This window comes from Rhopilema esculentum, chromosome 14 (assembly GCF_057945365.1).
Source record: "Rhopilema esculentum isolate cy_ngs chromosome 14, ASM5794536v1, whole genome shotgun sequence".
In the NCBI taxonomy this organism is placed as follows: domain Eukaryota; kingdom Metazoa; phylum Cnidaria; class Scyphozoa; order Rhizostomeae; family Rhizostomatidae; genus Rhopilema; species Rhopilema esculentum.
In genome coordinates, this window is record NC_142828.1 from 7,991,520 (window position 1) to 8,007,856 (window position 16,337).

At 34.0% G+C, this 16,337-nt stretch overlaps 1 protein-coding gene across 1 annotated transcript; it reads left to right on the forward strand.

Moving 5' to 3' along the window:
* On the forward strand, positions 1-16,183 carry LOC135696417 (armadillo-like helical domain-containing protein 3). The gene is made up of 26 exons (XM_089112364.1): positions 1-135; positions 1,785-1,841; positions 1,960-2,025; positions 2,404-2,484; positions 2,981-3,088; positions 3,598-3,643; positions 4,418-4,464; positions 5,073-5,147; positions 5,550-5,636; positions 5,952-6,008; positions 6,510-6,553; positions 6,866-6,935; positions 7,562-7,608; positions 8,394-8,478; positions 9,103-9,172; positions 9,349-9,456; positions 9,814-9,872; positions 10,602-10,667; positions 10,774-10,840; positions 11,426-11,486; positions 12,112-12,283; positions 12,862-12,988; positions 13,573-13,648; positions 14,155-14,233; positions 14,626-14,742; positions 15,462-16,183. Exons 1-26 carry the CDS (start codon positions 40-42, stop codon positions 15,552-15,554), a joined length of 2,061 nt encoding a protein of 686 aa, XP_088968490.1. The 5' UTR covers positions 1-39; the 3' UTR covers positions 15,555-16,183.
* Positions 16,184-16,337: the final 154 nt, after the last annotated feature.

The following is a 16,337-nucleotide window of genomic DNA, read 5'->3' on the forward strand; positions in this document are numbered from 1 at the left end:
GTGTACAACAACAGCAACATATAATAGAGAGTAAGCAAAATGGCGAGCTGGCTTGGAGAAAGTAAACCATCTTCGCCAACTGGCAAGAAGCCACTGAAAGGGAAAATAGTTTTGTTTTATGAGTCAATTTTCAAGGTTTGTTATTATGAAAAATTTCTGTTAACCTGATATGTGAAAATAGTAACTCGTACCTTTTTTTAAACAGTCACAACAACAACCCAACCTTGATCTTATAATTTAGCCAGTCTGCAGAGTATGGCATGTGCACACCGGAGATATTTTTGTGCAACACCTGTTGCACACCCATATTTTTGGGTGTGGCAACTAAGATGGGTGTGGCCTGGTGTGGTCCCATAGAAAATGTCAGCTGATAAAAACAAGCACAGTTGTGTATGAACAATTTGAGATATCATGAATCTTACTTGACAAATATACAAATAAAAACTTGCGCTATCTTCAACAGTATACTTCACACGCATTTTTACCGTGAAATGCAAAATCACAAATTTTAACCACAACAGGGAAAAATAGTCGGTGCACACCAGCACACCAGACATTTTTGGTGGTGCACACCGTCACACCAGGCTTTTTGCTCGTGCACACCAGAGATCTCGTCGAAAAGTGCCATACTCTGCAGACTGGTAATTTAGTAGTTTTATTATCCCCTACCCTCTATATCCTTCACGACAAAGATTTGGATGCATTAGAGGCAGGTTTTGATGTTGCAGGTTACAGTTGATTTTAAAAATTGAAATACTGTCAGCGCATGTTTGGGATTTACCCAAATTTGTGCTGACACTTATGGCAGTTTTGACATGACCCTCAAAGACGGAAAGGGTTACAGGCAACAAATTGTATGCCTAGGAAAAATTTGATGTGGCTGCAGAGATCATTTGCAGAAAATGGTTTGTTTTACTGCAATCCATAAGGTTTTTTTAAAGCATGTAAAAAGTAAATTCGATGAAATAAACACAGACTAGCAGATTTAAATATCATGGTGTGACTCCTTGTGAAAGATTACTATTTAACTGCAATGATTGCCAAAAGTACTTGGAACACTCAGCAACTTGGGTTGTGTTTTTATATTTTTCATTTTCTTTCCTGACTACTCCTATTAGATAATAATTTAACTAACTAACTAGGTACTAGCAGCTACCAAATGTGTGCTGCCTCTACTGCCAAGCACGTCACATGGTTCAGTCTATATAACACATATTGTATGCCATATATACACAAGATAAACTAGCAACAGACACAAATAATTTATTGCATTGTGCCCTGCTCCAACAAGGAAAGTGCAGGTTTCACAATCTTCAAGACAATATAAACAAAAGAAAGCAAAAAGGTTCCTCAATAAGGGAAAAAGCAGAAGCAAGGACACAACCCGAAAAACCAGTAATAACAATTTAAAATGCCCATATTAAATGAAATTGAGTACATCTCCCTCCCGTGTACACAGCAAGACAGTTTAGAATTGAATTAACAAACATTTATATAAAATATAATATGATATCTAGCAGTTTTTGTTTTCCACTTGGGGTTGGGGGAAGTTTTCAAGGATGGGTTTGATAATATAAATGTTTACTATGAGGATGACATGTATTGCTATTCAATCAGACATTGAATTAGGCCACTTCTCAGAAAAGGGTCTTTTACAACAGTTTAGGGCATCTTCCTTTTATGCATCCATGTCAAGACATCCCTGGCCACATAACAAGCTGTTAGTTAGAGCATTGTCATATTATAATGTCAAGCAAAAATCAATTTCTTTTTTTCAACTTCAGGGTGATGATGTCACAAAGAATAATCCTGATTTCTGGCATGAAATATTTCTTTTGAAGGTAAATTTTACAGCATGGTTTTGTTGATTTTCTGTCTCTCATTGCCATTACTTTTTTTTGAAAATATTTAAATTTCTTTTCAAATAGAATTGTTATGAATTTCTAACTTGTAATGCAGGTTAATGCAGAAAGCTTAATGGAATTGATTGAGGCTCTCAGTGTGGAGGAGTTAAGTTTGGTAAAGGTAACAAAATTTTTATATTTGTTTGCGTTATCAGTGTAGTCAATGCCACTTACTATTTTTTTGTTTCGAGTTTTTGATAAATTTTTGAATTTATTGTTATCATAAATGCAATGCATTCAATGGCAAAAAATAGACTTAAATATCTAGCTACATTTGTACATTAGCTAAATTAGAGACAAACGCCATTCATAAGGTTATAGATTAGCAAGAGATGACCTAGTGATTGTTAAAGCAACTTTCATATCTGTTTATTGACATTAAATGCAATCTATAGAATGAATTTCTTTGCATATTATTTTTGATCTGCCATTTTGTTTTAACTTTGTGTATTTAACACCATTTATTCTAACTTTAGAAATACACTATGTTTTTTTTCAGGAAAATATCAACCTGTTATTTTGCCATTGCTGTAGAACCTTGAGACAGGACCATCAAATCAAAGTTATTAATGCTCTCCAGGTAATATTAAAATATTAGTCTAAGCGTAATCTAAGAATACAATCCTTGAAGAACTGAAGAAGTGGTTTACTACTACGAGCTTTAGCAATTTAACTAGGCTCCATGTTGAGCTGCCTGCATCCATTTTTGTGTGTTTTGAATTTTAAATTGTCATAATAATGGTTGCTATTTCAGACAATCAAACAGTGTGTCTGTCAAGTTTAGACATTTAATTTATTGATCATATATATTGATCATCTCTATTTTTGATTCAATTATATGATTTTAGTTATATTTCTTTGATAAATTGCAAACCTTTTGATGATTTATTTTCTCATTTAGTAGATATGCATAATTATGATTCATTTTTCCCACCTAGATAAAGTTACAGATAGGATTTTCCACAAAAAATTAACAATACCTAATAAAGCCATTGCAAAATCTTCTAATTTACCTATTTTTTAGAAATCAGTTGAAAATTATGAATCCAAGCAAAATTGCCTCTCATCTTTTACAGACTCTGTGCATTGTAATACGAAGCATCTACAAGAAAAATTTCTCTGATTTTGGTTTTGAAGTTTTGAATATATTAATTGGATTTGATGATGCTGAAGCTCAGCTTCAGGTAATTTATTTTGAATTCATATTTGTCTCTTTCAGGGAAAGAAATTATCTAAATTTTCTCACTTGATACTCTGTCTTCTTAAGAATATTTCATGTTCTCTCTAAGCTACACACTTACTTAGCTCAGTGTTCTCTCTCAAATAAAGAGTATTGGCTTGTTGTTATTAAGTTTTTTTTCTAGTTTTTAATCTCACTGTGAAATTTGAAAAATGTTCATTTTGTTTCCTTCATCTTTGTTTTAAGATTGACAATGAGAGATTTACCTTTGAGGCAGGAATATATTTTAGCAAAGAAAGACAGCAATTGAAGTTTATATTTGTTCAATTAAGAGAGTTCCTGTTATGTGAATTCTTTCATAAGTCTTCATAAGAGAGCTGATAGTCAATAACACACAACTATCCCTTGTTGTACCCTAACCCTAACAATGATCTTATGCCCTTTTCTGTTATTTTTGTTTGTTTTCCTAACTATTTTTTCATTCTTTGGGTAAAGCATATTCTTCTTTCCTAGAGGTTAATTGAATTGCTGAATTCATTTCTTTTGGGTGATTATTCTGGTATGTAAAATGAACCTTTTCAGGCTTCTCTCTTATATTATCCTGTAAAATTGTTCTTTAGATTTTGATGTTGTAAATTACCACTTTTGCTATAGATTTATTAGTATGTGTAAAAGTACACGATTCCAATGCTAGAATTGGGGGGGGGGGCATTTACTGCTGTCCACTACTCAAATCTATGCTTGCAACATACTTAGCTATATTTGAAAGCTGCATTTCTTTGAGAAGTGGAAACCTTACTCAATTAACAGTAACCATCATTCTTTTTGTATTTTTGGAACTTTTGGTTACAGTTTCTTTGTATGAATTGAAGGAAATGCGTTTTTGTTTGGCCTTGAAATTTAATGATGTAGGGTGGCCTCAGAAATGTTTTAGAAATGCCTGTATTTATCATTCAAGCAACTGCCAGTTTGAAACAATTATTTAAACCCCCATAAATTTTATAGCCTTCATTACAACTAGAATATGCTGGTTGCTTGTTTGCTTGTTGCATTTTATGCTTGTGTTACTTTATAAAAACAACGACAATATTGTGCATAAATAAAATAAGTACCAAAATAAAATCGACTGTTAAAAACACGACGTTTCGAGCATTTATCAAGGAAATTAGTAGATGCTCGAAACATTGTGTTTTTAATTTGGCCTTTTTCATTTTGGTACTTATTATATTTTGCTTCTTACAAGTAGGTTCTAACTTGTCAACGAATCTGTTTTGGCGGGATAATGTCTTGATTGTGTGAGTCTTGCTTAATCCTAGTCTTATTTATTTGACAGTAAGCTTAAGAAATCTGACACTGAAGCTCTTGCTGATCATGGTAACGGTAAGAAGCCTTTTCGTGTAAATATTAACTTAATATATAATAATATTAAACAATAATAGCAAATGATAAACGATAAACAATTTTCTTTAATATTTTCAAGGCAAGAAAAATTTTTCAAACATTTTTCATGATCAAGTAAGGTAATCTTGTTTCCGCCTTGAAAGAAGACATTCCACATGTAAAACATTGTACGAGCTTGAATAGTCCATACCTTAAAGTATAGTTGACTTTCTGTTTTTCTTCGTGCATCTGATCTGAGGGGGTTCAGAAAACAGAATTTCGATTGATAGGAAAACGAATATGCTGGGAGAAAAGTTCAGTTTTGAGACAAGTGGCTGTGAGCACTAAAAAAACAGATAGAGTGGTACTTAAGACAATGATACATCGACAAAAAAACTGAAAGTCCTCATTGTTTTCCGTAATCGCTTCATTCGATTTATTTTTTTACCGTCATATATTATTTCATACATATTTCGGGGGAGGAGGGGGTTCTTAAACCTTTGCTGCTTTGCAAGGAGCTCCCCTTCAATCAAAAATATCACAATTCAAAAACATTTCGCCTCAGGTATTATGTTTTAAAGGCGTCAATGAAATGTTCAATCTTTCAGGCTGTTGATAATGTTAGCCAGAATACACTCCTGGAATTTCTTATGATGAACAGTATTTTTGAAACCATAACCCAGGTAAGTCAACTTTATTTGAAGCAATACCTATTATTAATTCACAACACTTTGAAAAATGATTGTCATCGATGTTAAGAATGGTTATTCAGTGCGTCTAGGATTCTTGGTCAAACCGGTCTTTGCCTGATTCAGAGGCATAATGAGGTGGATTTAGTTATAACAAGCATTGTACACAGCCCCCCCTCCCAGTAAAAATATCTATGGTCAGACAAATGATCCTTTGAATCAACGTTTTAAAGTAATGTCTCCTCTATACTGATCAATTTAAGTTTGACTTTCTTTAGTATGTGAATACATGCTTATAGCAAATTAAGCATAAAAATGTAGAAGAGAAACATTATGTAAGACCGTTGTGTTTTTTCGAAGCCTGTATAATCTGTTAATCAGAATGTCTCATTTTAGATTCTAGCAAATCCTAGTTTGAGAGCCGACCATGGTTACGAGGCTGCTTTGTTGTTGACATTGTTGGTGCAGTACAGAAAGCATGAGGTAATACGATTCATCGTCTCTCTAAACTCATTAACCTCGTCTTGATCAGCAAGGTCTCGTTGTGTCATGTACAGAAAACCCTTTTCTCATCCTTGATAAAGCAAGTTTAGCCTGCAGAACAATGTTGTTTTGGTAGCGTTTTATATTGCAGTTTCACTTTGGTTGTTCTTTTTCTCATATCAACTATATTTCACCTTGCTCAGTGGTGAGTTGAAGAAAGAAAAATTTCGTTCTTCTTCTTGCAATTGTAACATGGATTATTGTCACTAGGAATTTAACAAACTTGTGTATGAAACCTGTTTCAATGTTTTTCAGGGAAGCAACCCGTATGTAGTGAAATTATCAATTTTGGATGATGAAATGGCGTTAAATGTAAGTGCCTAAAAGTTTAAATCTGACTAATTTTGAAATCAAATTTTAAAACGTTTTAACCATAACCACCAATTTTAGGATCTCTACACCCAATAGCATTGTTGACATAGCGATAGGGCTGGTTTGTGTATACAGGAGTAAAGACATAAGTTGGACCTGAAAGTGCCACATGCCTTTTCTTGTTTGGTACATTAACTGAGCGATATAGAGTCAAGAAAAGGACAATATTTATATTGAAATTTAAAGCTTTAGTGCTGCAAAACCCTTGCTATTACTTTACGAGTTTTAAATAATTTCAGTGAGCGATAAGTATAATTGAATGTTTAAAAAGATCAAAAGCTATTTAATATTTTCCTTAAGTAAAGACATTTTAGAAAATTGACTTTCACCGAAACTAGATTAAGGAATCTTCTCTTAATGTCATCGGTGCATTTTTTCTTGATTTTTTACGGTTTCATTTTTTTGATTAAGCAAGTACACGTATTTTTATTTTAATTGTAGGGACTTGGTCATGTCATCAAAGAAAGTGTGTCAAACTTTAACCGGTTCGTCAATGACTTAAATACATTTCAGCTTCTCCCCCTTGTTTTCATTTGTTAAATCTTTTTTGCGATATCTGATAAATATTTTTTCCGCGCTGCAGAGTATTTAGTTACCAACTGAATCTTGGCTTTGTGGTTTGATAAATTTACCAGGGCAATTTACGTCGCTTTTAGATAATGGGCTTAAAGCGAAATTTTATTCTTGCCCTGTGCAGCAATTTTGATTTTCATAATGTATAGTTAGTTAAAGCTCATATTATATGAAAATTCTTTGCATTCTGCAATCGCATTCATATTTTTGGACAATTTTTGCAGGAAATTCGCTGCCAAAAAGGCCAATGAAGAGCCGCCTTCAAGCGGATTTTTTCAAAAGATTTCAAATTTGGTATGTAAGAATTCACAGATGATACTTATTGTTAAATTTTTAATTACGTTTTATAAACGAAACGACGTTTTATGTTTGCTTGGTCGTGGTTTTTGTTTAAATTATGCCACTGTTTATGATTCATCCAACTGCCCTTACTGTGGAAAACCAAGTTTTTACTTGCTTCAATGTTTTTTTCGGCAACCAGTTAAGTAGTAGAGAAACTATAGATAGTTGCAAGTGAGATCTGAAACAAAGAATTAAGCTGCTTCATTAGAGAGTGGTGTAATGGCCTAGTTAGCGATTTGCCAAAATATATCCAAATTTTTATGTAGCTTAAACCCAGATTATAAGAGCCTGTTTATTTGTATCAAAGCTATGTTAGTTTATGACATCTTGAAAACCTTAGAAAAGTATTTTGTACGTACTTAAAGGCTGCAACTTTCCTTTTTTAAAACACAACCTCTACACCCAAAATCTCCTGTAACTTTGCACTGAAATTTTGTTTGAACTTTCGAATTTCAGTACTTTTTTCATGGCTGGAGTATTAGTTATCTCAAAAAGTATTCCTGGTGTTCATTTCATGGTATTGTTTGAGTGCATTTGATTTAATTTTGGTATATTTTATTTTCACCTTATTTTTTCAGGTCGGTAGCATGTTTATTGGACCAGATGGACACAATATTTCGTCTAGGTATTCCAGCATTGAAATTGCATACATAATAATTTCATAGCAGATTTAACATCGTTATAGAATTTCACAGATGCATTCTCGATGGTTTCTGAATAATCGAAAATGTATATCTTTATAAATTTTTAACCAAAAATCTGTACCTTTTTGCTTTTTTAGCAACATTTAGCAAAGTTAATGTGGGGTTTAAAATTAGGTGTCATGAAGATTATCTATGTGTGGGCCAGATAGCTAATATTTTGAGGGCAGAAATAGTTCCTTTTGTAATGATTACTTTTCGGTTATATCAGAGAGTAGTACTGACTGGTTAAGCCAATGTCAGCCAGGAGTGTTTTTTGTCCGGTTAGATACAAGTCGAAACACCTTAACACGTCATCATCTTCATTTCATTACGACGAGGTGTAATTGAGAAAAATATCTTCTAGCATGCAAAAAATCTTTCCCTATTTTCTCGGAGTTTCAAAAATGAATATGTTGGACTGCTATGTTGGGTTTTGGTTTTGCCCTTTAGCTTGAATCCACATTTGCCTATTAACTCTAACCCCAAGGCATGAGAAGTACGTTTATGGTTTACAATACCTTAATGGAGGCTTAGGGATATCGAATTGAACGAAAAGGCATCAATTTTGTTTCACATTTGGAGGTAACTCGATAACCTTCGTCTCGAGAAAGGCGTTAAAAATTGAAGTTAGTAAAATACTCTTGCTTGATTTATCTTGTATCTCTTATCTGTTACATGGCAGTACGTGACACAGGATACCCTTTTGCATTCATTAATATCTTTGCAGCTCAAGTAATGATGCAATCGTCTTGGCCATGTATGAAGCAAATCATCTCAACAGAAACTTCTTCAATGTGCTTAGTCATGTTATGGTATGTATTATTTCATAACAGCTTTTACTAACCTGAGAATCGATAGCCGTATTTAAATCATTCGCTAGCACTTATATTTTTCGATATATACTTTTAGCTTCTTTTTTCAAGGTATTCTGTCATAGTATTCCTTTTTGAAACTTATCAGTTGTCTACCATTTACAAACCTTTGTTATGGTTCACTTTTTTCATTGTTTTTTAACCTAACTTTTAGAGTAGCCTTGTATTAGTATATTAAATGCGGGAATTATTGTCTAAACTTGAATCTACTTAGTAACAAAACGTATAAGTAATATGTTTGAAAATATGAACTGCTCTCATCTTGTTCTTGGCATTGCCTGAGCACACATACTGCTTCAAGCTCCTAAATCAATACACCTTTCTTTCCTATTGACAATCGTCAATCTTCAAGGTATCTCAGATCAACTTTGCATAACGTAAATGCTCTTTTTGCCTCACCCCGTTGTTTAAGCCCCCTCGAATAAGCCCCGTTTTAAAGGCATTCCTATTTAATTAGCCTACAAGGGGCTAATTCGAAGATTTATGGTGTGCAAAACATTAGAGACTCTTTTCTTAGCGTGTTTCATTCAGCTCTAGTTTTGTGATGAATGGCTTTCTTTTTAGGCCATTGACAATGCTACTGGTGAATGCGGAGACAGATCCACTCATCCTGTCGTCGAAAGAGTTGCAGTTGGTAAGAATCACGCCAAAATGCAGGACATTGCTTTTTGCAGCGGTGCCTTCCATTGTACATTGTTTGCTGTACTTAAGTGGGTTATTGCCTATCAATGTATTAACAGAACATCCCTTGACTTTAGTTATCCCATCTACTGTGTTAAACTATATAAATGATGTTTAATATTGTTTTAGTCGGCAGTGACATCGGTGCAGATGTTGGACAAACAGATCGCTCTGAAGCGAACAATCTTCTTGCAGCCTTCCTCACTTTCACGTCAATTGCAATTCGAGATACTCGAAGTAAGATTTTTGAAAGCACCTACTTTGTTCTTGAGTTTCCATCATGGGATAGCCTCTTTTTCGTTATCTGTCGTCATAGTAGCACGTATCGAGATTCCTCCTGAGATAAAGTCGTACCAAATGTGACAATTTAATGTACTATTTCGTCTAGCACATCTGCTTTCACTGAAGCCCCTCATTCAGATCAGTTTTGAGAAGATGTTTCTTTTCAAAGTAATTGTCAAAATTATGTACGATTTCTATTTTTGTAAGGCCCATTTTTACGTTTAATGTCCATAAGTTTATCTTATCGTGTACTTGAAATGACAACTTAGATGTTACGTGGTTTTATTAGAGTTTAAAATGGTTCTCTTTCAGCTGATCATGGGGCTACAACAGCGAAATTGTGTTTCCTTGTACTGAATTGCATAGTTGAGGTAAGTCGAATGTCAAACTCTACTGAATACTTTTCTCTCCAGGTGCAATATTTAGATGCATAGATGATTAGAGTAAAAGTGTGGCTAGATATGAAACACGTTCTCTGTTATTTATTAGACAGTCAAATGCGAGCTTAATTATGTAATTTCGTATATCCAAGCTTTTCAGGGCATAATAATAGCTTGGTTTTCGGTGCTCTCCCAATATACTTCTTACTTGCTTATTATGACTATTTTTTTAATAATGCTTGACAGCAGATGCACCTTTCCCGCTTATAACACCTATGAAACTCAACAAATTGAACAGAATATAAATAAAGAGTGTTTACTTCATCTGAAATACTGCATAGCTTTGGCATCAATCAGTTCGCTTTTTAAGAAATAGAGCCTAGCCAGAATAAGCAATCTCTAACAATATTTTTTGTATCATACATTTCTAGTTATCACAAAAATTGATGACAGTTTTAAGCTTTTTATCAAGATTGTTCTAACATCTAAAGGTCTCAAAAGCTAAACTCTCTGTTCAATTCATGGACATTTAGTCATTTCTCTGGTTAGCTTAAATTTTATCTAAAAAAGTTTTAAGAGGTTTGCCATCATTACATGACATGGTGTCCTAAACATGTTTAATTGCACATTTATAAATAGTATCATTCGTGTCAACATTGAACTGATCATTACACGGGTTCGTATCAAGTAACTGACTGTGATGTTAATCTTCTATCTTAGGATCAGTGTTCGAGTGCTTTCGTGCACGACACAAACATGCCATTCAAAGTGCCGCTTTTTAAGAAGGTAAGCACTGTGAACATTTGTTTTTGATTTTTCTATTATCGTTTAAAATTCATTTCTTGAAGCCTTGAGTTGTCAAATAACTGCTTGCTACTAATTTCATTCACAGATGCTGTACCATCGTAAGAGTTCTGCTGACGCAGCATCATCAAAGCCATTAGCCATTGTTCTACTGGGTAGGTACACGGATATTTTTGTTCTTTAACTGGGGTATTTTGATGCAAAGACTATGTTCGCACCGAGAGTCCTTTACACTCGTCCTTTACGCTTGTCCTTTACGATCGTCCTTTACGCTCGTCCTTTACGCTCGTCCTTTTCGCTCGTCCTTTACGCCCGTCCTTTACGCCCATCCTTTACGCTCGTCCTTTACGCCCGTCATTTACGCCCATCCTTTACGCCCGTCCTTTACTATTGTTCTTTACGCCCGTCCTTTAAACTCGTCCTTTACGCTCGTCCTTTACGCTAGTCCTTTTCGCTCGTCCTTTTCGCTCGTCCTTTACGCTCGTCTTTTACACGCGTTCTTTACGCTCGTCCTCTACGTTCTTTTACGCACCATTCGCACATCATCTACAAGCTATGAGCAATTTTTTAAAAGCCTTTCTTTCTATAAATCAGTTTTTTATTGGATAATTCGATTAACATCTTACTTCTTCTGATTTCTCAAATTGAGTAGATTTGGTCATAAGAGTGGTTGTAGCTTTTTGTATTTATATTATTTGAAAGAAAATGGCCGTTTTTGAAAAAGATGTTATTTTTTGCAGACTTGATGGTTGAATTTATCATCACTCACATGATGAGAAGTTTCCCTTTCGATCTTTACAAGTATGTTTCATTTTTGTGGCTCATTATTTTCCGCTATTTTCCACAATTGCTCACTATAACGTTCTAACAATATTGACATCAAGATAATCTTTATTCGTTTTGTTTTGTCTTTTGCTAACAAATAGCTTTCTGCTAAGATGTTTAGGCAATTGAAACTGTTTGCGTTTTAACTTAACTACGTTTCAAGGAGAAAGCTGATAAAAGTTTATCTTTCTTGTATTTTTGTAACAAAAACAACAGGAAACCAATTGTAAATCTGAATTCAAATACCAGACTTTTTTCACTATGAAGTTTCAGCTTCTACATTAAGATTAGAACCACCTCTCTCTAAACTTGATGAAAATAACTGTTTTACTGGTTTGTCATTCCGTGTAGGCAGAACTGTTCTCGCTTTGGTGTACAGAACAGGACCGTTCTAAGTTGCAGCTTTGAACCGATCGATTCTTCACACCAAACCATTTCTCTAAACTTAGATGATCTTGTGTTATAGTGTAAAACTAATGTATTTTTATGCTATTTATTCATTCTTTAATAAGTTTCGATGTTCAAATTTTCTAACATTTTATAGCTAAGATTTTTTAAGATTATTTAACACTTCGTTACATTCACATAATCCTTTTGCCAGATACTGCGTGTGTATCGTTCATCGCCTACTTTGCTACCAAAAGCGATGCCGGATCCGACTTGAGTTTCAATGGAAAGAGCTGTGGTCAGCCCTGATGAATCTACTGAAATTCATACTTTCGAACGAGTCAACTCTGTCATCAACATGTAACATATTTGACTTGGCACTACGGGTAAAACTTCATACTTTGCAAAATTTTTGTATCATTTCTCTTGACAATACTTGTACTTTAAACGTAACACTAGATTTTACTAATTTACAATCCTAAGCTCTTCACTCTCCACTGAATCATCTTTATTCTGTCTTGTGCTGTAGTTTTCGAAACCTTACTGACACAGCCAGGGTAGGGCGTGTCACTTGCTAACATTTTCTCTCAGTATATTTCCCAAATCCTGCTTTCCGTTCACTTTCAAACCTTATCATTGGGTAATACATATAGATTGCGCATTTATGTTATATGACAGTACAGTAATATCCAGTAATATTAATATTCTGATAATATGTTATACGTATGTTTTAGAAATGATAGCAGATCCTAGGTTATTTCCTTCTTATGGTAAATTTCAATAGGTTTTAATGCAATTGTTATGTTTAAATTGCTGCCGTTTTTCGTTTTTTACTATGCAACTGTAGGTTTTAATGAAATTGCATAAGTTTGAAAAAGTAAATAAATATGTCAATAAATAAAAAAATAAATAAATAGATAAATGTATAAATGAATGAATAAATAGTCACTTGTTTCCTTTCTAGATCGTCAACATTTTCAATGTTTTCGTCACCTATGGTGACACATTCCTAGCCACGCCTACGTCTTATGATGATTTGTACTATGAAATTATCAGAGTGCACCAAATTTTTGACAATCTTTATCTTCTCGGTAAGCAAAGCAAATTCTCACTCAAACTTTGTTATGTTTATAAATTTGACAGACCTGATTCCAGTTATTCGAAGGCAGATTCATCAGCTAACTAGCAGCATTCCTACGACACTGGCAATCGTTGTTCACAAAATTATGGCATAAACAGATAGAAAAGCCTTTTTGCCTTTGCCCAACCTACCATGCATATATTCTCGTTCGATATTCCACGTCCTTATTTTTGCTTGCTCATTTGCTAACTGAAATAGAATACTGTAGAAGGAAACCTGAAGGTAATATTTTGCATCCTAAGCTTACTAATTCAGATTGTCTTTACTGACCATAATGTACTGATCCAGTGGCGGACGCAGATCGCAATTTTGGTATTATCGTATGCATGCATAGTAGATGAGAAATTATTTTATGTCTCTAACACTTATCTCTCAGAATTTCGATTTATCCTCCATGGTTCAAATCAAGGACACTTTATTTGGAATCGTATTTCAAAGCCCGAAATGTTTTCAATGTAGACACCTACATTTGACATGTGTAGTTGATTTCTTATAAAATTAATAAAACATTCATTTGTTCAAATTTCCATTAAGCGTTAAGACATTCATCTGGTGACAGTGAGTGGAAATCGTCTGCTTCTAGACTAGCCAGTTCACTGGTCAATTTAAAGTAAGATGTTCGAGTTTTTGTTAGGTCATTGTATCTCTTCAAATGTCCGTTAATTTATACTTGCAGCAATTTTTATTTTGCTTATGATATATAAAGATATTTTTGTTTGTAATTTTGTACAATTTATTGCATGATCTATGTTAAAGAAAAACCTGGAATAAAACTCGTCTCCTTAAATTTAGACTAATGTTAACAATCCTGAGTCAAGCATCCTTTTATTTTACTGAGATTGCCTCCCAACCTAATCGCTGTGGATTCTGATACCAATTGTCTTAAAGCTAGATTAACAACCTCCATTTTCGAAATTAAAATGCAAGTTTTTGACGCAGGTCTTCGTAATGCTAGTTTGTCAAAAAATAAATTTGTTTTGAAAATAGACACTATCGCAGTTTGTAGTTACCTTGAATAGCATAGCGAACCCCCTTCGCCCTTGGACGCATATATGGATTTCATAAGAAAACTTTTTGTGAACACTTTGTTAACTTTAAATCTTATTGCTTTTCCAGAGCTATCATACACCACTTTACTCCGAAAATCGACTCGTGGGCAAATGCACACCATTCCTCGTCATTAACAGAAGATCAAGTGAGTTAACGTGTTTCAATCGCCGTTCAAGACTTTCTACCAATGAAAATACAAATAAACAGCTAAGATTTAACTTGTATTTATCAACAGCTTTCTTTATTCCACAAAGAATTTTGAAAAGAATTGAAGAGAGAGATCCTAAATCTTGAAAACAGTGTAAAGTTTCTACCTGGAGAACTTTTTGTCCAGGTTTCACCGTGCATTATCTTTTTGAAACGGTCTCCTACTAGAAACAGCCAATGGTACAGTTTTCCTTTGTTATAAGAGTGTACTTTCTGGTAATTGTATTTATTACTTTATTGTTATATTTTACTATCAATAACCCTCGGTAATATTTATATAAATATTACTCCACTTTTGGTATTACCTGATGCTGATATTATTTGATCTAGGTCTTAGGTGTTATCAGAAGCAATTATGATACATTAACGCTGAAACTTATAGAAAATCTCGAGTCATACAAAAAATATACTGAAACGCCAAAAGAGACTGCATTCTTTACACAACTGGTAAGTTGTTCGTTTTTTTATATACTTTAAGTTTTATTAGTTGGATATTTAGAATGATTGGAGTGGTGAAGATATTGCATCCAGTAATTTGCCTTTTGTTGTATAGAATCTTATGGAACTGCAAAAACAGTTTTGAGATCTGATGTTAATGTTATCATCAAATCCGGTGTCAAGTGTTGGTTAGGAAATTATCATTGTCAACTGAGCCATTATATTGTGGTATTGATAGAATTGTGCGGCCCGTTTTTTGTTATGGTGCACATATTGTGCACTGCACACATTACACATGTACTTTCTCCCAAAAAATTTCACAATACTGTGAATGAGGGGCGCATTTCCTTCTATATTTCCTTGAAACTGCGACTCAGCCCTCCAAAAGCACTGTCAATATTTTGCAATAACTCGGTGTCTATATCTTCCTTACTCTTATCCAATTTCACTACAATCGAATCCCTTTAAATCGTACCCCGGATAACCCGGAATTGCCAAGGACAAACTGATTTACAATTTCATTTGGATTTCCTACCTTATTCAAGTCGAAACTTGCTGTCCAAGTGAGTCGAACACCCGCTGCTTCAGACCATTTCCTTACACCCTACGAAATTCCGACCTAACGGGATTCAACTGAATCTTATTTCACTGACCATTTAATCTTCCATTTCCGAGTTATTCCCTTTTATTCTAAAGTCAATTTTTTTCAAGATAAAAATTTATTTTAGACGAGGTCCATCACCTGTCGAATACGGGACAGCATAGCCATTCACGACCTACAGCAAATGAGCGTCCTTAAGGAATTTTCTACCATATCATAGCCGAAGAATTTGAATCAAACCTGAATGACAGCGCTTCTGGATTATTGTTTATAGTCGACTTGGCTGTAAATGGACGATCAAGCTGGTATGTTCAATAAAAATTGTAAATATTGGTAGCATGTGTTTGCTGTCTTCGTACAGTGCTTAAACTATCTTTCCAAATTATATCTTTAATGGTATCATATCAGAACGGCATTTTTGAGCCTGTATCGAAAATACTGCTTCAGCAATTGTGGCAACAGTTTTCTAAGGCACTCTGCGTTTTTCTTTATCGTATGTAACGGACTTATAAACAAAGAGAATAGGCGTAGGTACGTATTTGTTGATAAAATGCAAAATTTTGATTTGCTTATAGTTCAGTTGATATGGTTATAATCCTGGGAGGCCTCGGCTTGTTTAACAATATTAGACAATCTAAAAATTATTTATCAGTTTATTTCTATCTGTTGTATGGGTGTAGAGTCTTGTGACAATCTGTTTGTATTCATTGTGACATTTACGTTGGATGTTGCGGATAATTTCAAGTAAATCAATGTACTTTATGTTAATGTTATGATATTTCTATTGATATCTCTAATTTGTAAGTTTATGTTGAAGCAAAAAGTCCAATTTGTGATGGCTAGAAGGCATGATGTTTATTTTTGTTGACTTGGGATTCGGCTCATACGAGATACGCCAAATTAATGTTTTATATACTTACCAGTGTCAGAATGTTCTTTCGCTAAAGCCGTATCAGAGGAAGTGCCTATTTTAGTGTGAAATCAGCAGCAAATGATTTTCAGG